This window comes from Panthera onca, chromosome D4 (assembly GCF_046562875.1).
Source record: "Panthera onca isolate mPanOnc1 chromosome D4, mPanOnc1 haplotype 2, whole genome shotgun sequence".
In the NCBI taxonomy this organism is placed as follows: domain Eukaryota; kingdom Metazoa; phylum Chordata; class Mammalia; order Carnivora; family Felidae; genus Panthera; species Panthera onca.
The window spans coordinates 27,414,529-27,441,576 of NC_138351.1; the positions used below are offsets into that span (position 1 = coordinate 27,414,529).

Consider the following 27,048-nt stretch of genomic DNA (forward strand, 5'->3'; position numbering starts at 1 on the left):
GACCCTGAGATTATGACCTGAGCTGGACATTTAACTGACTGAGCCACCCAGGTGCCCCAGAGGGAGATTATTTAATTGAAATAGAAGTGTTAGCAAATTGGGAAGACTAAATACATAGAACACTATATATTTAAAGTACTATAATTATTATATCATTGAGGGAATCTGGGTAAACTTACTGGTTCAAAAGAATTTGTGGGGTCAATTTTTTTGCTTGCAGATTTGGTCTTTTTGAAGCCATGTCTGCCATTGAAATGATGGATCCCAAGATGGATGCTGGCATGATTGGAAACCAAGTTAATCGAAAAGTTCTCAATTTTGAACAAGCTATCAAGGTAAATACCATTGTGCTTTTTGTGTTTTATCATTTGTTATTCCACATGTTAAAACAGTGCCCATCAAACTTGGCATATTAAAATACAATTTTTTTACAAGCATCTCAGGTACATAAACAAAACTTAGTTACAAGCTTTAGTTATCTTTTTTTTTGAAGTCTGTAAATTGTTCAAAGGTCTTCATTACAAGCTGGCACTAAATTTGTGTGTGTGTTTACTAATTTTTTAAAGCATTTCAGTATATATTCAAATACCAGGGTAGTTGGTTAAGGGGTTAAGTTTTATATATTAACACACTAAGCAGAATGCTTGTGGTTGTGAATTTGAAATTCATTCTGTGAGGATTGACTTAGAAATTCATTCACAGTTGCCACAGAGTTTAATTTTGCATATTTTATGAAGAAAGATTTGCTAAATAAATGGATATTTAAATAAAATTTACAAGTAGTAAAATTAATCACCTTAAGGGAAGGGTTTTTTAAAAATTTTTTTATTTTTATTTTTGAGAGAGAGAGCGAGCACAAGTCGGCAGGGAGGGGAGGGGCAGAGAGAGAGGGGGACACATAATCCGAAGCAGGCTCCACGCTCTGAGCTGTCTGCACAGAGCCCGATGTGGGGCTTGAACGCATGAACCGTGAGACCGTGACCTGAGCTAAAGTCGGATGCTCAACCAACTGAGCCACCCAGGAACCCCAAGGGAAGGGTTTTTAAAAATGTTTACTTTTCTAAGTACTTTTGATCCATTAAAATGATTCGTATTTATTAATGCTTAAAACTAATTTGAACTATGTTTTTAAATACTTGTTTAACTTTTTGTTTATAAAGGCCTTTATTCTTTTCAAATTAAGAGGCTTTGATTTTTTTGTATTGAAGATCTATTTAAGATATATTTCAAGAATACAGAGTTAATTTGGCATTTTAGTTTTTATCAGATGATGATATAGTTCTAGAATTATTATTTTTTAAGTATTTAATTCTTGGAGGCCAAAATGCTACTGGACATAGAAACTGTAACTTTTATAAAAACTTCTCATATGTCATATTTCTCCTTTTTTAGGATGGCACCATTAAAATTAAAGACCTCACCTTGCCTGAATTGATAGGAATAATGGATACTTGTTTTTGCTGTTTGGTAAGAGTACACTTGGTTAATCTAAAAACTGTGACTTCCTAGAAAGTTCCCTCTGGTTGGGAGAATTGAATTAGAGAAGAGAGGTAGGAAAACCATTGTGCAGTTTCTTGCAGTAATCTAGGAGAGGTGTGATGCTCTTGACTAAGTTAATAGTAGTGAGGATGAAAAAGGAGAGTTAAAGGAGTGGCTAAGCACCTGGTTAGTTCTAAAATTGTGAATTCCCTACTTAATGGATTTTTATTGACTCCACTGTGGAATTGATTGTTTTTAGATTCTGTGTAAGGTGGCATTCTAATTTCATTAGTCTCCAAATATATTGCACACTGAATTCTATATAAGAATGTTTCCCTTAGATAGCTAATCATATTTATGGTGTATGATTTTTGAAAGACTTAAGTCAGTGAAAGTGAATTGTAATTCTTCTGTCTTTTCTTAGCTTCCTTTTAATCATCTTTGAAACCCTGTGGTTAATTATATATTTATTTGGGTCTGTGGCTTTCTAGCCCTTGACTGTCGGATTTATTTAGACTTTGAAGACCCTCTGTGTCATCTTAAACATATACATTCTTTTACTTCTTTATAGATAACCTGGCTAGAAGGCCATTCCTTGGCACAGACAGTATTCACGTGCCTTTACATTCATAATCCAGACTTTATAGAAGATCCTGCCATGAAAGCTTTTGCTCTGGGAATTCTGAAAATCTGTGACATTGCAAGGGAAAAAGTAAATAAAGCTGCTGTTTTTGAAGAGGTAAGATTTTGTAATAATAAGAATTCCTGAAACTCATTGACCACTTTATTTATTGTGATGTATTTAAATGATTATATGATACATGTTTTTATTGATACATGTAGTTAAAAACAGTTTTTAAAAGTGATGCTATGCTGTTTACAGATATATTGACTGAAAGAATCCAGTTCGAAGAAAAAACTTTCATCTTAGTATATGTTCGTTCTGTTGGTACCATTCATTGAGTATCCATTATGTGCTGAGAGAGTACTTTGCTCTGAATATTATGGGGATTCACAAAGACTATGAAGACACAGCCTCAAGTCTCTTAAAAATTATAACACAGAAGTGTTGTACTTTCAGTTTTTGGGTAATAGGGAGCTAAGGAAAACAAAGGTATGAAAAATATTTCAGGATATAAATATTTTCTTCCAGTTTATACTAAGTACCTTGCCCTTAGGAAGTGTTTTAAGTTTTAGACATAGAAAGATTTTTTTTCTCCTTATGAGAAATTTTATGGAGAAATGTGATAGTATTTAAAATTATTGATACAAAAATTATTTTTTTAATTCTTCCTTTTGTTGAAACTTCTGTTTCTTTTTAACACTGTTACTAATCCAAAATAAATATTTAGTCTCCTACAGTGGTTCAGTGTATACAATGTATAGCTTTTCTAAATTTATATATGTGAGAATAATTAAATATATAGCTAATATGATCACATTTAAATATATGGCTTGTGAGTTGTCTATGAAATACTGCCTACTTTTATACACTTATTTGTTACTTAACTACCTATTTTAATTGCTGTGGGTATCATTATGGAATATCTTACCCATTTGAGTGAAAATTTTAAAAAGATTAAGTTAATGAGAAGAGATACACAAATTATTAAATACTTACATTCTCAACGTATGCCCAAAAGGACATCAAAAATCCTAGTCCTAGGGCAGAGAAAGGATTCATTTAGCAAATAGTACTCGGACAGTTGGTTAGCACCCTTGAGAATTAACTTATCATCATTTTATATCTGCCTTAATCTTTTGGGTTGTTGTAACAACAGAAGTTTATTTCTCATATTTCTGGAGGTTAAGAAGTCCACAATCAAGGCACCAGCGGCTCCAGTGTCTGGTGAAGGCCTGACTACTGGTTCATAGTTGGCCATCTTTTCACTGTGTCCTCACATGGCAGAAAGTGTAAGGGAGATCTCTGGGATCTCTTTTACAAGGGCACTGGTCCCATTCATAGGGCTCTACTCTCATGGCCTGATCATCTCTCAGAAGGCGCCCCACCACCAGATACCATCACATTGGGTGTTAGGACTTAACAGGAATTTTGGAGGGACACAAACATTCAGCCTATAACAACATCTAAATAATTGCAGATCAATGAAATATTTTAAGTGTAAAAAGTTGTTAAAAGTCAGAAAATAGTTTACAGAAAATAAAATGGCCTTTAAACATGAGAAAAGATACATAAGAGAAATGTAGAATAAAACTGAGGTGCCTTTTTTTACCCATTATTGGCAAAGATTAGAAATTTCTTATACTGTGTCGATGAGGGTGAGAAACAGGTACTCTCATGTGCTGTGTGTGTGAGGGAGAGATGAACAGTCATCATTTCTCTCTTTTTAAGAAAACCTTTTTATTTGGAAATAATTTCAAATTATCAGAAGTTATAGTAACCACACAAAGAACACCATATATCTCTCACCTTGATTCAGCTGCTATTAATGAATTGTTCCAATTGAATTACTTCTTCAGTTTCTGTTGTGTATGAATACACGTTTATGTATTTTTTCCCCCGAACCGTTGGAGACTAAGTTGCATACGTTTTGAAGTTCTCCCTCCAAACATCTCTCAGTGTGCATCTCCTAAGAAAGAAGCACTTTCATACACAGCTACAGCACAGTTATCAACTTCAGTGAATCTGTAATAACAGTCCATTCTCTGTATTCTGTTCCTGTCAGGTGACCCAGCATTGTCCTTCTTAGCATTTTTACCCTATACTACGGGTTCCAGTCTAGGATCATGTCCTGCATTTGGTTGCCTATCTTTTTAGTCTCTTTAATCCACAGAAGTTCCTTAGCCTTTTTTTTTTTTTTCTCCATACCATGGATAATTTTGGAGAACACAGGCCTCTCCTGGTTTGCCTTTTTTCATGGAATGTTCCTCACTTAGGATTTGTGTGTTTTTCCTCATGATTACATTTAGATTAAGCAATCCTGGCTGGAATACAACAAAAGTAATATTGTGTCTTCCTTCCGGTGCCACAGCTGAGGTATACAGTGTCCATCGGCCTCCTCAGTGGTGATGTTATTTTGTTCCAAGGTGTTTTCTGATTACTGTATGGTTAGTTTTTAGCCTGGCATATAATAAGCAATCTGTAGGGAAGCTCTTTAAAATCATGGAAATATCCTGCTCATTAAAACCTATCCCCTAGATTTAGCATCCATCAATACTTGCTTAGTTTAATCTTCACTGTAAAATGATGATTTTCTAAGTTTAGCATGCCCTCCACATTTGTTAGTAAGGACTCAGGTTTCCAGTGTAAGCAAGACTCATGTTTTTATGGTATCATAAATTCACACAACTGTTTTAAAGAACAATTAGTAATATTAGTATAAGTTAAAGTGTGTATGACTTATCTCCGCAGTTTCACTTTTAAGAATTCTACAAATAGATCTGTGCTGTGCACAAAGACTTGTATGCAAGGACATTAATTGTAGTTTTGTTTGTAGTAACTAAGGTCTAGAAACTATCTTAATGTCCATCAACAAACAGGAGACTCATTAAGTGATGCTACCTTCATACAGTTGGGTATTGTGGCCCCTTTACAAAGGAGGTAGGTTTATGTATACAAGTAAGATTAGGTCTCCAAAATAAAGTAAAGTAAGTCAGGTGTAGAAAAGTGTGTAGTAGGTTACTACCATTTTATTTTCTTTTTTTTAAATGGGAGTTATTTATCTTCATAAATAAGATAATTGGAAGATTTTATTTAAGTTTATTTTGAGAGGGAGAGAGAGAAGGGAAGCAAGTGAGGAAGGGATGGAGACAGAATCCCAAGTAGGCTCCGCGCTATTAGCATGGAACCCAATGTGGGGCTCAAACCCACGAACTGTGAGATCACGATCTGAGGCAAAGTCGGACACTTAACCGACTGAGACACCCAGGCACCCCAAGATAACTGGAATCTTGAGGATTGGGATATATACTTTTTTGTGCTGTTGGAATTTTTATTATGTGCCTGGATAAATTTGTTTTAAAATAAATGAAAATGGGGCACCTGGGTGGCTCAGTCAGTTAAGCGTCCAACTCTTGATTTTAGCTCAGGTCATGATCTCACAGTTAGGGAGTTTGAGCCCTACATTGGGCTCTGTGCTGCTGGTGTGGAGCCTGCTTGGGATTCTCTTAAAACCTCTCTCTGTCCCTTCCCTGTGCTCTCTCTCTTTCAAAATAAATAGAAAACTTTAAAATAAATGAAAATAATTTTTTTGTAATATAAATAATTATAATTGAAATTCTGCATATCCTCTGGATGAAGGACTTACAAATGGGAGAAATTGTAAAGGAAAAGACTAATAGGAAAAAGCTGATAAAAAAATTTTTAGAAAAATCTGGATAACAAAAATAACCAAATACTTCTTTATTAGGCTCTCATTCAAATAAAGCATAACACTGAAGCCCAGATGAATAAATGGGCAGTAAAATAAACAACTTACTCTTGGAGGAAGGTAATAAATTGCCATCACATTTTTAAAATTTAGCCTTATGTAATCCAAGAAATACAATTAAAATAAAAAGTAATTAGATCATTTTTCATCTACTAAATATATTTATAAATGAGACCATTCAGTATTGGTAAGGATACAGTGAGTTGTCATTTTGGTTTTTATTATAGTGGGAGTGTGCATTAGCACAGGTGAAATTAATTCATCTCTAGAACTCAGCCTTAAATGATTAGAAGCATGGACACTTCATGCCCAATACTTTAATAAGTTTTCAATAGTGAAAGTTGGCATCAACCAAAATGCCACCATTAAGGTTATGCTTGAAGTAAATTATGGATAATTTATTACCATGGATAATTTATTATGGATAATTATAAGTAAATAATTTATAATTTATTATACATAGTGATAGTGAAAATGATGTTTAAAATCATAGGAGAGTATATACTTTTAAACGGTTAGGAAAGTGGCACATAGTGTAAGCAACTGTGTAAAATTAAAAGAAAACTAGGAAGAAATATAAGTAAAATCTCCTGGGCTGAAGAGATTGTTGTTTCTTCTTCTTTTTTTTTAATGTTTGTTTATTTTGAGAGAGTGCTGGGGAGGGGCAGAGAGAGAGATCCCAAGCAGGGTCCACACTCAGCACAGAGCCTGAGGAGGGCTGGATCTCATGACCATGAGATCATGACTTAAACTGAAATTAAGAGTCAAATGCTTAACTGACTGAGCCACCCAAGTGCCCCTATGTTTTGTTTCTATAAACTTTTCAGATTTGCTAGATAGGTTTATCTTGTTTTTAAATTAGAAAAAGAATTGATTGCCTAGTGAAAGTTCTTAAGAGAACTAGTAATGAATAAGTAAGAATGAACTGTAATAAACCAGTCATTTCTTTGTTTGAAATGCTGCTTCTGAAGTTCTAGGTGCTGTTATATTTTGCCCTCAAGATGTGTCTCTGCTTTGGGGGCGCCTGGGTGGCTCAGTCGGTTAAGCCGCCGACAGGCTCAGGTCATGATCTCGCGGTCCGTGAGTTCAAGCCCCGCGTCGGGCTCTGTGCTGACAGCTCAGAGCCTGGAGCCTGTTTCAGATTCTGTGTCTCCCTCTCTCTGACCCTCCCCCGTTCATGCTCTGTCTCTCTCTGTCTCAAAAATAAATAAACGTTAAAAAAAAAAAAAAAAATTAAAAAAAAAAAACAAAAAAAAGATGTGTCTCTGCTTTGTTTTTACTTCTGAACTGGAGACATTTCACTTGTCTAAAGATGTGTCTTTCTTAATATCCTGTGTACATATACAAAATGGGAACCATAGTTCCCCCATCACACCGCTGGTCCACTTGCATTCTACATTCTTGCAAAATGGTATCTACAGGGTTATCTGATTGAATTCTTTTATTTTTACCTTTCAAGTGTCTTGAATCTGGGCATTGCTTTTCCTTCTCTCTCATTGTTCCTGCTTTACTTTGAGCCTTTCTTAGCTTCAGGTTTAGATTCCTTGTGAGTGTCTGTACTCTTCCTTCTGGCCCACTCTTTCCCTCTAGGCCACTCTCCACTTGACCACTAGTTACCTTCTTAAAAGTAGGTAATTTGGTCATATCTGGTTTTGCTCTTTGAAAATTTTTCCTACTATGTGTATTTTAATAAAAGTACTTGTACAAGGGCACCTGGGTGGCTTGGTTGGTTGAGCATCTGACTTCGGCTCAGGTCATGATCTCATGGTTCATAAGTTCGAGCCTGGCATCGGGTTCCGTGCTGACAACTCAGAGCCTGGAGTTTGCTTTGGGTTCTGTGTCTCCCTCTCTCTCTGCTCCTCCTCTGCTTGCACTCTGTCTCTCTCTTTCAAAAACCAAACATTAGAAATAATGTTTAAAAAGTACTTGTACATACTATGCAAAATCAAGTACCCCACAATATGCATAATGAGAAATTATAGTTCTCTGTTTTTTTCCTCATTCCATAATAATATTAAATTTTTTTTAGCTTTTTGCCAGTAGTTAATTCCGTATTTCTGGATAATAGGCGTGTATTCTAATTTCTGGATAAAAACAATTTGAAGTGCTTATTTTTGAGAGAGTGAGAGAACACACATGTGAGCAGGGGAAGGGTAGAGAGTGGGGACAGAGGATCCAAAGCGGGCTCTGAGCTGACAGCAGAAAGCTTGATGCGGGGCTCAAACTCACAAACCCTGAAGTCATGGCCTGAGCTGAAGTTGGAAGCTTGACTGACTGAGCCACCTAGATGCCCCTCGATATTAGCAATTTTTAGCTGGTATGTCAGCACATTTTTAGCATATAACTAGCGTTCACATATTATCCTGTCCTGTATCCAAATAGTAATTCAGTTTTTTGTTAAATCATTAATCAGTGTTGACATTATTGTGATTGTATAAGTACTAATGACAGATGAGCCAAAGTGGTGTAAACGTACATTTCCGTTCTCATACAAATTTTTGTTTTTCTTGAAATGATAACTGCCTCTTGTTTTTTGGTTTGCTTAGTTTTCTGTGTACTTGGTTCTCCCTCTCCCATCATTAGGAAACACATCAGATCGTCTTATCGGTTTATGTATTTTTTGAAATTATCCTCTTTAGCTCCTTTGTTCTCTAGGTTCAGGCTGGATCAGTGCCCTTCTAGGTCCACTGTATAGCTGGGATTCCAGTTTTCTCTTCGCCCTTCTCCTGAGAATTTCATTTCCCTCTCTTTGTTAGATTTCTGGTTACCTGGATTTTATGCCTTTATTATTATTCTTTATTACTTTGGTTGGTGCAGTATTTCCAGTTCCATGGGGAGACGGAGAGGGAATTGTTCTTTGAGAACTTACATGTTTGCAAATGTCTCCCCTACCCTCACACTCGATTGAAAGTTTGGTTGTAATAGATTTCTAGGTTGGAAAATAATTTTCCTCTGAATTTTGAAGGCCTTATTCTACTGACTCTTTTTTTTTTTTTTTTTTTTTTTACATTTTATTTATTTTTGAGACAGAGAGAGACAGAGCATGAACAGGGGAGGGTCAGCGAGAGGGAGACATAGAATCTGAAACAGGCTCCAGGCTCTGAGCTGTCAGCACAGAGCCCGACGCGGGGCTCAAACTCACGGACCGCGAGATCATGACCTGAGCCGAAGTTGGCCACTTAACCGACTGAGCCACCCAGGCACCCCATCTACTGACTCTTAATTTCAGTGTTGCCATCCTGATTTTTTATACCCATGTTTTCTCTTTGGAAGCTTTTAGGAGTTTTCTTTCTAATGACTATACCTTAAACTTGGTCATTCCAACCCTTTACTGATCTCAGTTTGAAGGATCCTATTCTCAGACTCCCACCTCTGTTTCTGGGTTGCTTGTATTCTGACTCCTATGGTTCATCTCTACTTGGGCTCCAGTTTATCATATTGTTTTTTTTGTTTGTTCGTTTTTTTGCATTGTATTTATTTATTTTAATTTACCTCCAAGTTAGTTAGCATACAGTGCAACAGTGATTGCAGGAGTAGATTCCTTAATGCCCCTTACCCATTTAGCCCATCCCCCCTCCCGCAACCCCTCCAGTAACCCTCTGTTCTCCATATTTAAGAGTCTCTTGGGGCGCCTCGGTGGCTCAGTTGGTTGAGTGTCCGACTTCAGCTCAGGTCATGATCTCATGGTCCGTGGGTTCGAGCCCTGTGTTGGGCTCTGTGCTGACAGCTCAGAGCCTGGAGCCTGCTTCAGATTCTGTGTCTCCCTCTCTTTCTGCCCCTCCCCCATTCATGCTCTGTCTGTCTCAAAAATAAATAAATATTAAAACATTTTTTTTAAATTAAAAAAAGTCTCTTCTGTTTTGTCCCCCTCCCTGTTTTTATTATTTTTGCTTCCCATATGTTCATCTGTTTTGTATCTTAAAGTCCTTATATGAGTGAAGTCATATGATATTTGTCTTTCTCTAATTTCGCTTAGCATAATACCCTCTAGTTCCATCCACGTAGTTGCAAATGGCAAGATTTCATTCTTTTTGATTGCTGAGTAATACTCCATTGTATATGTCATATTGTTTTTTTACTGTCATTACCCTACTGTCATTTGGTCCTACTTTCTGATTTTAAATACTATCTTCCTTCCTTGCAATAACTCCCTTGCCTACACTTGCAGCTCTCTTCCTCTCTTGCCTTATTGGACCTCAATTCTAGTTAAATCCAACCCTCCATCTCCTGTGCCTTTACACTAGCACATCACAGTGTAACTGGAGAAAAATACATTCACACTGATTTCCTACTTTCAGTTCATCACCACTAACTTCAAGTGGGCCATGAGTGCTCCTTAGCAGTCTTACATTTCCCTGGTTCGTTCACCTTCCCTCTCCTCAGGCTTCCAATTAACTCACTTGAAGCAAACCTACCTTCCTGCTGCACTAAATAATGGAAGTAATCTTCTCACCTACCTCCACATGTGCCCTGTGTTCTTTGGCCCTTCCATCCAGATGAACCTTCTCTCCTGTCTAAGGTTGATCCCTTCTGCTTATGTATTAGATCCCATACCCTGTCTTATATTCAAAAATATTGCTCTAGTAATTCTCTCTGTCCCTTGCATAATGAATTTGCCCCTGTACCGGATCATTCCTGTCAGCATGCAAACATGCCTTATCTTCCTCAGTCTTAAAAAAATGCCATTTTTTGGCATACTTCAGCTTCTGCCCCATATCTCAGTTCTTTTCAGCCAGACTTCTTGAATTCACTCAAGTCAGGCTTTGAATGGTATTCCACCAAAGCTTCATTGTCATGGTCACCCAAGACCTCAGTGTTGCTAAACCCGTTGGTTAATGTTTGGTCTTAAACTTGATTGGTCATCAGATTTTTGACATGGAGTCCATCCTTGAAACAAATTATTTTCTTGGCTCTTTTTCCCTGGTTTCCTGCCTCACTGATTGTTCTTGTTTGTCATCTCACTCTTTTTTAAAAAAATTAAAAAAAATTTTTTTTAACATTTATTCATTTTTGAAAGACAGAGACAGAGTGCAAACGGGGGAGGGCTAGAAAGAGAGGGAGACAGAATCCGAAGCAGGCTCCAAGCTCGGAGCTGTCAGCACAGAGCCTGACACAGGGCTCGAACTCATGGACTGCGAGATCATGACCTGAGCCGAAGTCAGCCGCCCAACCAACTGAGCCACCCAGGAGCCCCTAAATTTTTTTTAATGTTTATTTATTTTTGAGAGGTCGACAGCACAAATGAGGGAGAGGCAGAGAGAGAGGGAGACACAGAATCCAAAGCAGGCTACAGGCTCCAAGCTGTCAGCACAGAGCCTGACATGGGGCTTGAACGCACGAACCATGAGATCATGACCTGAGCCAAAGTCAGACGTTTAACCAACTGAGCCATTCAGGTGCCCCGGTTTGTCATCTCATTCTTTAGGCCAGCACTGTCCAATAGATAACAGAATACAAGCCATTTATATCATTTAAAATGTTGTAGTAGCTTATCGGTGGAATTAATTTTGGAACGTTTTATTAGTCCAATATATCTAAAATAATATTACAGTATATAATTATTTAAAAAACATTAATGAAACATAAAATTGCATTTTTTGGTACCAAGTATTCCAAGTGTGGTATGTATGTTACACTCACAGCACATCTCAGTTTGAACCATCCACATTTGAAGCACTCACTACTTGACTGGTTGTGTGATGGCCATATTGGACAGCACAGTCTAAATATTGGTGTGGCTCAGGCTCCATCTTTACACTTCTGTCTGTACTCACTTCCCTGATGACCTCGTGCAGTTTCATAGTCTTAAATTCTGTCTCTACTAATTAAGCCTAAGTTTGTATCCTCAGCCTAGACTTTAGACTTCCCTAAATCTCAGACTTCTATGTGCTTACTGCCTGTTCTGCATTCTCCATTTAGATGTCTGTCTCAGAGTACGTTTCCAAAATGGAGTTGCTGATTTCCCCCTTGCCTCCTAACTACTTCTTTCTGTAGTCTTCTCAATCTCAGCAAATGGAGCTCCGTTCTTCTCGTGTAGAACAAAAATCCTGCAGTCATCCTTGATTCTTCTCTTTCTCTCATTCCCCACAGATAAACCCTCAGGAAGTCCTGTGAACCAAAGGCTGTCAAACTATAGCCTGCAGACCAACCTACCCTGTTGCCTTTGTTTTTTATGGCTCTTGAGCTAAGAACGGTTTCTGCGTTTTAAAGAGTTATAAGTACCTACATAATATTCTCCACTTTACCACTTGGCCTGCAATGGATAAAATATATATTATCTGGCTCTGTAAGAAATAGTTTGCCTGTCTTTGACTGATACTATCTATTTGTTAGCATGTGCCAGGTGCTGCTGGGTGTTAATGCACCTTAATGACAGGCATATATTGCCTTGCTTATGTAGGGTGAGGGTGGAGGCAGACTAAGAGCTCCTTCCTTAAACATCAGCTTCTTCTGATGCCATACCTCAGTCTACAAAGGTGTCTGATACCTCTAATTTTTTTTTTTTTTAATGTTTGTTTATTTTTGAGAGAGAAAAATAGAGCCCCCATGCAAGCAGGGAGGGGCAGAGGGAGACAGAGGATCCCAAGCAAGCTCTGCACTGACAACAGCAATCCTAATGTAGGATTTGAACTCAAACTGTGAGGTCATGGGCTGAGCCAAAGTCAGACACTCAACCAACTGAGCCATCCAGGAACTCTGAATTCTTGAAAGTTTTCTTTGTCTTTACTTCCGAGTGGCATTGGTTTAGCTTTTTTCACTCACATAAGTCAGTTACTTTTTGTCCATTACTTTGCATCTTCCAAAAATTGTCTTATGCATTTTGTCTCTTGTCCTCCATTCTCTTTGTCCTTTGGGATTCAAACTTGTAATTCCTATAGTGTCATTGTTAGTATGATTTTAAGAGGTATAGTAGAAGTCAGCATTTAACCAGAAGTTCACCCTTTCTGCTGCCTACATGATAAAAGTCAAAAACCTCTTAGAGTAACGCTGTCCATGAGCCAGGCCTAACTTTATTACTCATCTTTTTTGTTGTTTTATTGAGTTATATTTGACATACAGTGTTGTGGACGTTTAAGGTGTAGCGCACATTGATACGATGCATTTATATTGCTGTATAATTGCCATAGCTCACACCTGTTGCATCACATAATGATCATTTCTGTTAGTGCTGGGAACGGTTAAAATCTAGTCTCTTAGCACATTTAGTGTTTATAATAGAGTTTTGTTGTTTATAATCTGTGCTTGTGTTAGGTCCAGGACTTACCGCCTAGTTGTCAATATGTACCCTGAACACCTCTCCCATTTCCTCACCCTCCAGTTCCTGGCAACTGCCATTTTATTCTTTTACTCACCATTTTACTAGCTTTTATAATTTTGGTTTTCTTAGTTAGATTCCACCGTAAGAGGTAACATATAGTGTTTGTTTTTCTGTCTCTGACTTACTCATGTGGTATGGTATTCTCCAGGTCTATGTTGTTGCAAATGGCAGGATTTCCTTTTTTCTATGGCTGAGTAGAATTCCATTGTCTATACATACATACATACATACATACATACATACCACATCTTTATCCATTCATGCATTGGTGGACACTTAGGTTGTTTTTGTGTCTTGGCTGTTGTGAATAGTACTGCAGTAACATGGGAGCCATGTAGGTCTCTTCGTTATCTGCTTTCATTTCTTTTTGATCTATACCTAGAATTGGGATTGTTGGATCATAGGATAGGTCTTTTTTTTTTTTTTTTTTTTTTAGGGTAGTTCTATTTTAATTTTTTGACGAACCTCCATACTGTTCTCCATAGTGGCTGAACTAGTTTACAATCCCACCAACAGTGCACAAGGATTCTCTTTCTCCACATCCTCACCGACACTTGTCATCTCTTGCCTTCTTGATGATCACTCTTACATTGTCATTTCATTGTGGTATTCATTACTCCTCTTCCTTCTCCCTGTGGCATATTGTTGTTCAGCTGCTCCTGAGTACGCTATTCTCTCATTATCCCATGCCTGTGCACAGTATGCTCCTTCTGGCTCTTACGTCTTTTCTCCTTACCTATTTAGGGAAAAGTCCTATTTATCTTTAGGCTTGGATCCCACTCTCCGGACTTGCCCATACAGATTTCAGTTTTCTTCTCTGCTCTTCTTAGCACATTCTTCTATTACAGCTGGTGTCTGCGTACTGGCTTGCATGGAACAGTCTTACTTGGCACCTTTTATCCTGTATGGTTATTAATAGCATCCCTTTTTACTCTCAATAGTGTGCCAGTTTGAATAATGAATGCATGTATGGCCCACTCCTTCTGTCATTTTCTTTGATTATGGATGTAATGTTTGAAGGTAACTCCTGCTTCATTTTGTAAACTTGAAAATCTGAGATGGTCTCAGCTTAGGATGATGGAGCTGAAAGATTACTTCTGGAATTCCTGTTATTTGGCATGCTAGAAGTGTGTATCACTTAAGTCACTGTAGTTGGATTTTTGTCTTATTTGCAGCCAAACATATTTCTAATACAAAAATAAACTATAAAAGTTGGTTTGGGGCGCCTGGGTGGCTCAGTTGGTTAAGCATCTGACTTTGGCTCAGGTTATGATCTCACGGTTTGTGGGTTCGAGCCCCATGTTGGGCTCTGTGCTGACAGCTTGGAGCCTGGAGCCTGTTTCAGATTCTGTGTCCCCCTCTCTGTCTGTTCCTCCCCTGCTCAAGCTCTCTCTCTCTCTCTCTCTCTCTCTCTCTCAAAAATAAATATTAAAAACAATTTTTTTTTTAAAGTTCTGGTTTGCCTGGTAAAGAGTAAATGCTATTACCCATTTGGTGTATATTTCCTCACATACTTCCTAATAATATGTATACATGTGTATTTTATTTAACGTGATAAAATTATATAAACTGCAACTTTTTCCCACAGACAATAGAAAATAGATTTCTATACCTACCAACACATGTAGGTGGAGAGCTACCTCATTGTTTTTTATTAGCTGCATAACATCATGTTAAGAGTACAGGTTTTGAGGGGCGCCTGGGTGGCTCAGTCGGTTAAGCGGCCGACTTCGGCTCAGGTCGTGATCTCGCAGTCCGTGAGTTGGAGCCCCGCGTCGGGCTCTGTGCTGACAGCTCAGAGCCTGGAGCCTGTTTCAGATTCTGTGTCTCCCTCTCTCTGGCCCTCCCCCGTTCATGCTCTGTCTCTCCCTGTCTCAAAAATAAATAAAACGTTAAAAAAAAAAATTAAAAAAAAAAAAAAGAGTACAGGTTTTGAATAATTATCTGTGGCATGAATCATTAAAGGATGCTAAAACTAGTGAACAAAAGTATAATGAGCACAGGATTTGTACCTAGCCTCCAAGTATCTTCTGGCAAGATATATATTAATTACAAAGGGAAGTGAGTAGTTTACAGTGAAGAAACGTGGCAGATACCATCTTAGCTAAGTGGCCAGACTTAATATCACCAACAATAGGACAGGTCAACATGTACCTCCAGATACAATGCTCCATGAAGAACACAGCATCACTTCTGTGGTATTCCTATCCAATATGACATAAATTGGATTTAATCTTGGGGAGACATAGGCAAACCCATATTGAAGGATGTGCACAGAATAACTTTGGCCTGTACTATTCCAAAATGTCAGGCAGGAAAGATAAGGATGGAGGAAATGCTCCACATTAAAGAGACATGAATTTCCTAATTTGATCATTGTAGTGTGATTATGTAAGAGAGTGATTATTTGTTTTGGAAAAATCACACAAGTATTTATTTATTTTAAGTTTATCTTGAGAGAGAGCATGGGCACGAGCAGGGGAGGGCAGAGAGAGAGGGAGAGAGAGAATCCCAAGCAGTTTCCACTGGGAGGCTCAAACACATGAACCGTGAGATCATGACCTGAGCGGAAGTCTGCCGCTTAACTAACTGAGCCACCTAGGCGCCCCCTTACTGAAGGATTTAGAGGTAAAATGGCATCACAGGGTAGGACTTAGTCTCAGATGTTTAAGAAAACAATCTAGAGAATCATAATGCAAATATGGTAAAATGTTATCATTTGAAGAATATCGGAAAGGAATATGGGACTTTGTATTCTGAAATTTTTTCAAAATAAAAGTTTAAAAAGTACAGCCTGCAGGGATTGACGCCACCTAAGTTTGTGTTCTTCCTCTGTCACCTATACACTGTGTGGTGCTTCTATGCCTCAGTGTCCTCATTTATAAAATGTAGTTTGTAATAGTCCCCACCTCAGAGTGTTGTGAGGGTTAGTAAAGTTAATACAATAAAATTTTTAGAAGAGTGCCTGGCATATAGTAAGTACATAATAATGTTATTATTTATTAGTATTCCATTGTATATACAGTAAATTACAAGGCACTTGCTAATGGACATTTAGATTGTTTGAAGTCTTGATGTGAATCATCTGTGACCATGTTTTACCCTTCCTTGTAGCCCTAATGTGTTACTCAGTATCTGGTCTGTAGAAGGTACTCAGATTTGGTTGAATGAATCAAATCATTTCAGGAGCCTCTGAAATGATTTTTTAAAGCAATATTAAATTGTAACTGATATATTGCAATTGTTTTAGAAGCGATTGAAAACATTTTTACTTGGTTAGACTATTATATTATTAGCACAGTCAAGATTACTGGTTTAGTTGGAATCGCATTAAGTACTGGTATTGGGTGTTCTGCAGTTATGATTATAAATATTTTATCATTCTAAATTTTCTTGTGGTGCTGCATTGTTTTAAATACTGTGTTTTATAGAACCCTGAATATCCGTGATAACTTTCTGCAACTGTATCTTGGCAGTATTGTAAAGTACAGTAAAGAACATGGGGCTTTGTACCTGTCAAGATGTCTTAATTGTCTCACTGGATAACAGACTCTATAATGGCTATGGTTGTGTTTCGCCATTGTATCCCTGGTTATCTAGTCCATACCAGCCACCATTGTGTCCTCAGAAAATGGTTCAGAAATGGATAAGGAAGGCAAAACTTTCCTTACTAATCTACACTTTCAAGATGTTGAATTCAAAAATACTACCCTTTGATCGCTACCACTTACTTTCTGGCTTCCCCTGCTCCTGCTATCCTTCAGTTCCACAGAGACCTCCCAGATTCCCAGATGCTGCTCCTTTCTCTCTTGTGGCCTCATTTCCATGGTCCGCTGGTGAAATCATTCGTTTTCAGACACCCTTAACTCCCTTGCCCTTCTCATCTCATCATAATGTGTCACTTACATGGCAAAACCCCAACCATCTGTCTACTTGCTGCTTGCACCCAAACAGCAGAAGGCTGCTCGAGAAAACCCACATCTGTGTGTCTATTCTCACTTTAATTTTAGGACTGCAAATCTCAGATGGGCACTCAGCACTAGAGACAGTCCTATCTTTCAACACTTCTGTGGTAAACTTGGTTTCATAGCCTCTCAGGGACTTCTCCACATCTTTTATCTCTCAAGACCTCCGTTGCCAGTGTCAGCTTACTTTGTACCTTAATGAAATATTTGATGGAATCAGACGTAGGTAGGAGTACCTCATCTTCTCACAACCACACATGCTAGACTGTATTGGAACCCACATCATCTACCTATTATCTTGTGAAAATACAAGTATCCCTGACAATATAAGCTCAGCTTCCACTTGTGTTCTCCATTCTGTTCCCTCTTGCCTGCTGCAATCATTAACCCGTCTCTGTATTGCATTGTTAGTGTCTCTTTCCCTACTAGATTATTCTTATGGCATATAAACATGCTTTAAATATCAATCAGTTTAAAACAAAATACCACAGTTCCTTTGATCCCATGACTCCTTATATCTACACTGTCATTTCTCTGCTACCCTGTGCAAAAAACTCCTTGAGTGAGCTGTTAATGTTTACTTATTTTACTTTCTCCTCGTCTCTTCTCACCCTCTCGTACATTTTTTTCTACCACTGCACAGAAACTGGTCTTAACAAGGCCCTTAATGATCTCCATTTTGCTAACTCCATTGTTTATACTCTGCAGCTTTTGACTTCATTTGACACAGTTGACCTCTCTTTGAAATACTTCCTTCTCATCTTCCTGATACAGCTGTCTCTTGGATTTCTTTCTTTCTCATTGGTTAGCACATATCTCATGTTTGCTCCTCTAGATGCTGGAACGCACCTGGGCTCCTGTGTCCCTTCTGCTTCAGTTGATGTCCTCTGGTTCTGCGCCATATTATACCAACTCTGTGCTGATGAAGCCCAAATTTATGTCTCTAGTCCTGATTCCTCCCCTGACTTCCAGACTCACGCAAGTGCCTTCCTGAAATCTTCACTTGGATAACTAAAGAAATCATAAACTTAATCAAAATTGTACTCCATTTCTGCCTTTAAACCTACTCCTCTGAAAGTCTGCCCCCTCTCAGTAAATTGTGCTATCATATACCAGTTGCTCAGACGAAACACCTGAAAATGATCCTTGATTGTGAAGTTTACCTCCTACTCCACATTCGCGTCTTTGGCACATTGTGTAGGCTTTACCTTTTCAATATATCCTGATTTCAACAACCTCTCATCACCTCCAGTTATAATCTCAATCCAAATCGTCGTCAGCTCCTGCTTGTACTGTTGGGTAGTGTCCAGTAACTGGTCTGTCTCCCTGGTTTCACTTTGATTTTTGCGCTTGTTAAATCTACAAGGTTTCAGGAATGATCTTTTAATGGTAGCATCTGCTTATGTAACTCGGTCTGCTTCAGTCCTCCAGTGACTTAGATGAAGTTCTGTTACCAAGGCTAGTATTTATTTACATAGACCTGCGGTATTCTATCATGTGAATGCTTTTCCTTAGATGCAATGATTCCTCTTGGAAAACGTTGCATCGATGGGGCTTACTGGTGTGTTTTGTTTCATCTTCACGGTGTTGGCCTACTTAATTTTTTAAAAATGAGTAACATTCAAAAGTTGGAGGATTTTATGTTAAATTAAGTTTTTGTTCTGAAAAACACTAGTTGTGCCTTCATTACTCAGTAAGATAAGTAGTGGCTGGCTTCCTTCAGATGAAGCATGTCTTCTCCAGTTTGCCACGGTGTCCACCAGTCCCACAAGTATCCCGAGCCGACTTGATCTACCTGTCCTACAGTAGGTCATCATTCAGTTGACAAATATATTTTGAACAGTACTTTGTGCCAAGTACAGTTCTAAGCCCTGGAGATAAAGCAGTGAATACAACAAAGCCTTGATGTCATTGATCATGCATTCCTTGAGACAGACAGTGTGTCACTAAACAAATACATCTCGTCAGGTGTTGGTAAGTTCTATGTAGAAGAGTAAAGCAGGCACAGGGCATGTAGAATGGCAGGGGATGCTGTTTCAAAGAGAATGCACAGTGCAAAGCTCTGTTTTGAGGTTTGACACGGAAACAGAGGCTAGAATACAGTGAATGAAGGGGCTTTGGAGATCTTAGGAAGAAACTCCTTGTAGGGAGGGGTCAGCATGTACAGAGGTCTTGAGAAGAGAACGTGTTTGATGTGTCTGAAGGATAATAAGGCCTGTGTGGCTGCAGTGCAGGGATCGTGGAGAAGAATGGTAGGTAGAAGGAAATGAGGTTGGAGAGGGAAGCTGGGCCACATGGTGATTGATGGAGGGCCTCAGTCTATGTAGGATTTTTGATTTTCCTGTGAGGAGGGAAACAGTTGAAAGGTTTTCAGTAGGAGGTGATGTGAAATGACTTATTTTAAAACAACCCTTTCGGCTTCTGGTGGTGAATAAATTGTAGCAGGGATAAGCATGGAAGGGGGGGGCCCTGTGTGGAGGCAGTTGTGGAAGTGAGAGGCGGTGGTGCCTTCACTAGAGACAGCTGTGAAAGCCGGGAGCTGCGCTTAGATGAGAAATTGGAAGTTTGAGTCTGTCATCTGTTCTGAGGATCTGATACAGAACGTGGGAAAATGAGAGGAATCGAGGTGAAGGTTTTCAGCCAGAGTAACTATGGGTGGGTAGAGGTGCCATTTAGCAATGTGGTAAACACTGGGAGAGATCCTTTTTAGACGTGTAAAACACGAGAATCCTATTTGGTGGCCAAGTAGGGGTAGAGCATAAACTTTACCTAGAGGATAAGCTCACAGCTTTGTAACACAACCTGAGATTTTTAAAAGTCCCAATCCTGTGAGTCCTGTAATAACACTAACAGTTCTTTGAACCCAGGGACATTGATGTTTGTTTGTTTGTTTTTCTGTTTGTAACCTATAGTACGTGATATAGATTACATATAGATTACACTGATACTTTTAAGAATCCAAAAATTCTGTTATAGTTCTGGCCCCTGCTGTAAACGCCTGTTATTCCATTGTATTAGGCTTCTATATATGTGTTAAGAATTCTAACATGACAGAAACATTCCTTTAATAGAGCTTGTGACTTAATAGAATCAGCCAAATGATATTAAATTTCTAGTCTTCAAAGTGAGTCTAGCAAACTACTTAATTTGTTAATGTCTTAGCAGTGTTTTAAATGACTTTGCAGGTAGGAATCCATGTATGAATAACTTTTTCTTTATAGCGGGGCTGAGTGGAAATGTGCTTTTGCTATCACTTTGAGTAATTTTATTTGAGAAGGCTTAACCTTTGTAGCCGAACAGTGTGTAAACAAGCATTTGATAATTTTTGAATTAAAAGTCTTGTTTAAATCTTTCAATCTTATCAAGCAGTAATTTCTGTGCATTTACTGTTCACTTGTGAATGTGAGAATACTCCGTAAGTGTGAATTACTATTTTCTGATATCGTCATAAGCATTAACCTTATTTTGCAAATGAACATACTAAATGCAAGTGTATTTAAATTGCCTAAAGACAAACAATTAGAGATGGAGACAGCATTAGAATATGATGTTTTAAGGATACATTATAGGGAAAACGTGGATGTATATAGATAAGCTGATGACATTTCATTACTGTGTTCATATTAGCAAATTGTGATTTTGTAAGAGAAATCTAATATAAGGTTTTGCTAGTACTCAAAGGCCTAATTATTGCTTTCCTGTACAGGAAGATTTTCAATCAATGACTTACGGATTTAAAATGGCTAACAGTGTGACAGACCTTCGAGTGACAGGTAAAACAATTTATACGATGATTCACAAGTTTTGTGTTTGGATTTGTTTCCCGTTTAAACTCATGGTCTCTCTTTCTAGGCATGCTAAAAGATGTGGAGGATGACATGCAAAGAAGAGTAAAGGTATTTTCCATCTCTCGTTGCTTTGCTCTAGGATCTTTGAACTCTTCTAAGTGTGAGGTTACCTTTAGCCGATTACAGCTAGTGAAGGGAGGACCACCCTCTTCATTGATATTTGCTGTGTCTTTTTGGCAATGAATTTGAAGACAACTTCACAGGAGGAGTTTCTGGTGAATTAATGTTCCTTTCAAGTATTGAAAATGTAACCTTTAAGATGTTTCACTTTTTTGCCAGTGTTTTAGAATTATACTCTGCTGTTTTAAGAATATTAAATTAAATATTAAATATTAATATTCTAGAGTGTTAAGTTCCTCAGAGGTAAGGACTATCATCTTCAACTTTGTATCTTCAATAGCTCGTACAATGTGTGCAACACAGTAGAAGACCTCAGTAAATGGTGGCTCCCCAAATCTGGTGAAAGCCTTCTGTGAATAATATCCTTGAGCCAGATGATGTGACGATTTGGTTTGCACAGAGATTTAAAAAAGGAAAAAAGTTCTATTTCTGCTTTTTTTCTACACTCGTATAACACAGCATGGTTGTCACAGTGATTATATATTATTGCCTTAGTTGATATTTATAATTGTGCAGTGAATTAGGCAATAAGTTGCATACAATGCCCTAGTTTTAGATGAGGAAAACACAGCTTAAAGGAGTTAAGTAAGCTGTCTGAGATTAATATAGGGCATGCCACTAGGAAGTGGCAGTGCGGGGCTAGAACCCTGATCTTCTGCCAGATCTTCCCATAGTACTGCCCTGCAGTTGTCAAAATAGTCGTGTGTCAGTCATGTATAAACGAGAGGTTTTGCATTTTAGTGTAGAATAATCAGTATTTACAGTGTGACTTTATTTTTATGATGTGATTTTTATAAAGGTTACTATTTTTTCCTAACAGGGTTAGTTTTGAGAGTGTCAAGACTTTCAATTAATACATCGTTTTAAAAAGAAAGAAGTACCGTGTGCTTTTACTTATTTCATTGTTTTGCTTTTGCTGTTTTTAATACCTTACTCTTCCATATGATCTTTATAATTGGTATCAAAATGAACTTTCTGTATATAGTATTAATAGGAAAATAAATAGTAAATACAGTTTTTTTCTTCCAAATATTTTTTTTAAAATCAGATTCTTGCATATACTCAATAAATTAATTTAGTGCTTTATTTTGGTATTTATAAACTAGTATTTCTACAAGTTTGTGTTTATTTTAATTCACCTTTTTTAAAATTTTAGAGTACTCGAAGTCGACAAGGAGAAGAAAGAGATCCAGAAGTTGAACTAGAAGTAATTGAACTTATTTTCTGGTAGATAATATCAGAGAAGTCTACCTCTTAATGTTGTAGTTTTATGAACTGCGTTATAATTTATGGAAGCCCTTTTTAAGGTATTTCTTTAAAAGTTGGACATTGCAAGGGATTTTATTTCCCTTGTATTTATTTTGATAGAATGATAGTACAGCTCTTTCAAATACATGATTTCAAAGCTCTTCAGTATTCCTGTGAGGTAGGAAGAAAAATGACTTTTTACAGATGATACACCAAAACTTGGCAAAACTCAAGAACTTGGACAGTATGAAAAGTTGCTGAACCTTTGTCAAGATCCTTAATTTTCTGACTCTGCTTACAGCATCTTTTTATTATTCCTGTTAAAAATGCTAATTCAGGGGCACCTGGTTGGCTCAGTCGGTTAAACATCTGACTTCAGCTCAGTTCATGATCTCACGGCTTGTGAGTTTGAGCCCCATGTCGGGCTCTGTGCTGACAGCTAGGAGCCTGGAGCCTGCTTTGGATTCTGTGTTTCCCTCTCTCTCTCTCTGTCCCTCTCCTGCTCATGCTCGCTCGTTCTCTCTCTCTCTCTCAAGAATAAATATTAAAAAATTTTTTTAAATGCTAATTCAGTTTTTGAGATATTAATGTAACTTTTGACTTAAGGAAAAATCCATCCCATTGATAAAAAAGTTTTACTTTATATCTCTATTTCAGTAGAATAGGTTTTATGTTTTCTGCAGCTTATTTTCAGGCATTTAAAAGACTATAAGTGAAAGTGTTTGTAATATAGTAAGTCATTAACATTGAGATTTAGGACTTAAAATACTATATTTGAAAATGAAATTCATTTGCCAGACTTTGCATCTTTTAACTTCTAGTCCTTATTTTTTAGCACCAACAATGTTTAGCAGTATTCAGCAGAGTGAAATTCACTCGAGTGTTACTGACAGTGCTCATAGCCTTTACTAAGAAAGAGGTAAGGGTATTTACTATAATCTATTTTAGTGGGTTATTTTTTTTTCCCTTTGGGGGGATAGAGTGCGTTATTGAAGTAATTCTGAGGCTTTTCCATCAAAGCACCCCCAACCACACATATACAGAATTGAGCATTTGGTATATTTTTATCTGGTGATTTTATATATATTTGTGTGTGTGTATATTATCGCATATATATATAATATTACATATATATGTAATATTAGAGTAGCCCTGATAATTTTTTCAAAAAGTCACATGAATTTACATTCTGCTCCATAACATCTCCGTGTCTGTTGTCGGTATATAAATATATTTTATATTACTTATTAATGGATATAATAATAGAAGCTGAAATTGCTTGTGGGTAGTCTTGTTTTGTGAATTGAAAAGGAGAAAGCAAAAATGGGAATTTTAGGTAGACATCTTTCATTCAGTTAAATAATTAACTGTTGGATTTGTATAGAACCAGAAGTAAGCCCTAGATGGTGAATACTTTTTCTTTGTGTGTATTTGCATTAATTGAAGTCAATTACAAACTAATATGTAGATAGTTAGGAAGTGGTGAGTAGAGAGCCAACCTTTACCATTGATCTAAGTCTGTTGTTTTCCTGTTTTCTTTTTTTTTTTTTAATTTCAACTTAATGAATAGCATAGTAGAAATGTTGAAATTTTCCAGTTGCCTGAAACTCGATTTTTTTTCCTTTCTTTTTTTTAAATATAAGATGAACAGAATAAGCCAGCATTATTTCCTGTTCGTTTTTAATGGCTCCTACAAGATATAAGAAGGGGTAAAAAACTAATTTCTATCCTAACAGGATCTGAGCATCCTGTATTAAGTGAATAGTTTCTGAAAACCAATGTCATTACAACATTTAATTTCATTATTGTTTATAGGATTTTCCTATTTAATGTATATCTTTCAGTGAAAGAATATGTAAGAATGTTTTTGGTGATTTATTTGCTAGACCAGTGCTGTTGCAGAAGCTCAAAAATTGATGGTTCAAGCAGCAGATCTTCTTTCTGCCATTCATAATTCATTGCATCATGGCATCCAGGCTCAGAATGATACTACAAAAGGAGGTAATTGTCTGTTTTACTCTTACTCTTTTTCTTTCTTACCCATCCAGATTATATAGTTTGGTTTGTTCTAAAATTTCGTGTAAGTCAGCCTGTTGGGACCATGGGATGTTTTACTCTGTAGACTTACATAAAATGTAGTGTAGAACTTGGCCATCTCCTGTATCTTACTGTTTGGGCTCTGAATATTTACCCTGTCTGGTGATCATTCTATGATGTCAGCATTATATTCTTTTTTTAATCACCTCTCCCCTTTACTCCTTTGAGAGATCATCACCTCGATTACATAGTATTCCCTGAATACTTGGCCTAGATATGCCCTCTGTGGCCTCATTGCACTCATACATGCCTGTGTTACAACATGTTTTTAGTATATCACATTGTAGTTGTTTGCCTGTTTGTCTTTCCATGACAGTATCTTAGGCCAGGAGCTGTCTTATTTGTGTATCTCTGAAGTGCTTGGCACATTGTTGACAGTAGGTTATATTTATGAAATATGTCTTAAAATGAAAGGAATACTGTACCTTTTTGTTGTAAAAATTGCAGCTGAATTAACATTTTAGATAATTTGTAGCAGTAGTGATTTTTCAAACTCACTATAACGAGATGATATTTATATTCTCTCTTTTTTTTTTTTTTTTTTAATTTTTTAACGTTTTTTTATTTTTGAGACAGAGACACAGCATGAACGGGGGAGGGTCAGAGAGAGAGGGAGATACAGAATCTGAAACAGGCTCCAGGCTCTGAGCTGTCAGCACAGAGCCCGACGCAGGGCTCGAACTCATGGACCACAAGATCGTGACTTGAGCCAAAGTCGGACACTTAACCAACTGAGCCACCCGGGCGCCCCTTATATTCTCTTAAATTTTGTACTTTCGGTAGATGAATTATATGGTATGTTAATTGTATCTCCATAGACTTGTGATTAAACAAAAATGGAGCCAGGGGCGCCTGGGTGACTCAAGTGGTTAAACATCTGACTCCCATCTCAGCTCAGGTCTTGATCTCAGGGTGATGAGTTCAAGCCCTGTGTTGGGCTGCACACTGGGTATGAAGCCTGCTTAAAAAAAAAAAGAAAGAAAGAAGGAAGGAAAAAAAATGGAGTAGTGTTTTCAGAATTTGGGTGAGGGGATGTATTCTAATCTCGAATCCTAGTTTCAAGGTATCATTTAATTGTGAAGGAAGATAATTGTAAGTAAAATCTCCAAATTAATCTCCCCAAAGCTTTTTAAGTTACCACTGGGTATGTGCTCCAAAAAAAGGACTAAGGGGATTCTGGGGAAGATGGCAGAGTGGGAGGATCCTTAGATCCCCTCATTTCACAGATACACCTTACAACACCCACATCAGTGTTAATTACCCAGAAAACCACTGGAAGCCTGTCAGAACAACTCTCCATAGTCAGATAGAGAGAAGAGGCCACATGGAAGAGGGTAGGAAGGATGGAGACGTGGTCAGGAGTTAAATGGATCATCAGGGCTGTCTGTGGGAATGAGTAACACTGAGGATGCGGAGAGGGGAGAGCAGCAGACCCCACATCAGGCAAAGGGGACCTACGCTGGGAAGATAAATCCCCATAACATTTGGCTTTGAAAACCAGAGGGGTTTAACTTCTTGTGTTCATACAATCAGTGGGGCTTAACACCTGGAACTTTAAAAATCAACAAGCTCAGCTCTGAGCCAGAAGGCAATAGGAAATTGAGACACTGCCCTTCAGGAGACAGCACAACAGCCCTGCTGAGATATTGCATAGAAGCAGCAGTTTGAAAAACATCTGAGGTATACAGGAACGAGATTTATTTGCTGGTCTCTGAAGTATGCTGCAGGAGAAAAGATCTTTAGGAGACTTCTCGAAGAACAAAAGAGCTGGTGGGTGCCATTTCCCTTCCCATCTGCCCAGCTTAGATAAACAGTCACGGGAACCAGTGCAGGATGCACACTCTCCACCTAGCTTGCTAACAGCACATCCCACCTCTGTGGTCTTCTGCCACCCACAGCAGGAGTTTTCCAAAGCCACTCTATTACCCTATCACAACAGACCAGCACAAACCTTGCTAACACTGTATGCCCCTCCTTGCATTCACCAGCAGACCCGCCCCCTCTAACACTTCCTCATCAGGAGTCCATCCAGAGTGGTGCCTCAAGCATGACAGCGCGCAAGCATCCCCAACAGGGATCGGCACCTCTCAAAGTGACTCCTACCCTGGGAGAGGGAAGGATAACCACACACATTGGTCTGACTGTAGGCCCTGCCCACCAACAAAAGCTACTCAGGGGAAGACACAGGGAAGGTGGCCTGCAGTACTCTGTGACCACGGCTCTGGCAAACGCCTGGTCTGACCCACCTCAAACCCAAGGCAGTGGCAGACTGGTTCATGAACAACACAGGCACCAAACCCTGTTCACAACAGGCAAAGAGAGTCATTGCAGATGACTGCACTGAAAGCAAACACACCCCAGTAACAACAGTAGGGTGCACACAACACATATAGACACTCTGAAGCACCAGGTTCTGGTGTACAGAGGACATTGTACTATGGTACCACAGGACCTCTTCTTCATAAGACCGCTAGTGTCAAGAGCAGGAGAAGTAGCTGAATTTCCTAAACATAGAAGCAGTCACACAGAGAGTTATAAAAATTGAGGATAGAGGAACAGGTCCCAAATGGAAGAACACAGAA

At 38.1% G+C, this 27,048-nt stretch overlaps 1 protein-coding gene across 4 annotated transcripts in view; it reads left to right on the forward strand.

The window, feature by feature from the left end:
• Positions 1-27,048, forward strand: part of NAA35 (N-alpha-acetyltransferase 35, NatC auxiliary subunit) — a 95,016-nt gene that overhangs the window by 15,480 nt on the left and 52,488 nt on the right. For all 4 annotated transcript variants that reach the window (XM_060609931.3, XM_060609929.3, XM_060609930.3 and 1 more), the window contains exons 4-11: positions 221-335; positions 1,393-1,467; positions 2,051-2,218; positions 20,860-20,926; positions 21,006-21,049; positions 22,278-22,328; positions 23,205-23,288; positions 24,256-24,370. In XM_060609931.3, the coding sequence (XP_060465914.1) occupies positions 221-335; positions 1,393-1,467; positions 2,051-2,218; positions 20,860-20,926; positions 21,006-21,049; positions 22,278-22,328; positions 23,205-23,288; positions 24,256-24,370 (719 nt within the window). The remainder of the gene's footprint in view (positions 1-220; positions 336-1,392; positions 1,468-2,050; positions 2,219-20,859; positions 20,927-21,005; positions 21,050-22,277; positions 22,329-23,204; positions 23,289-24,255; positions 24,371-27,048) is intronic.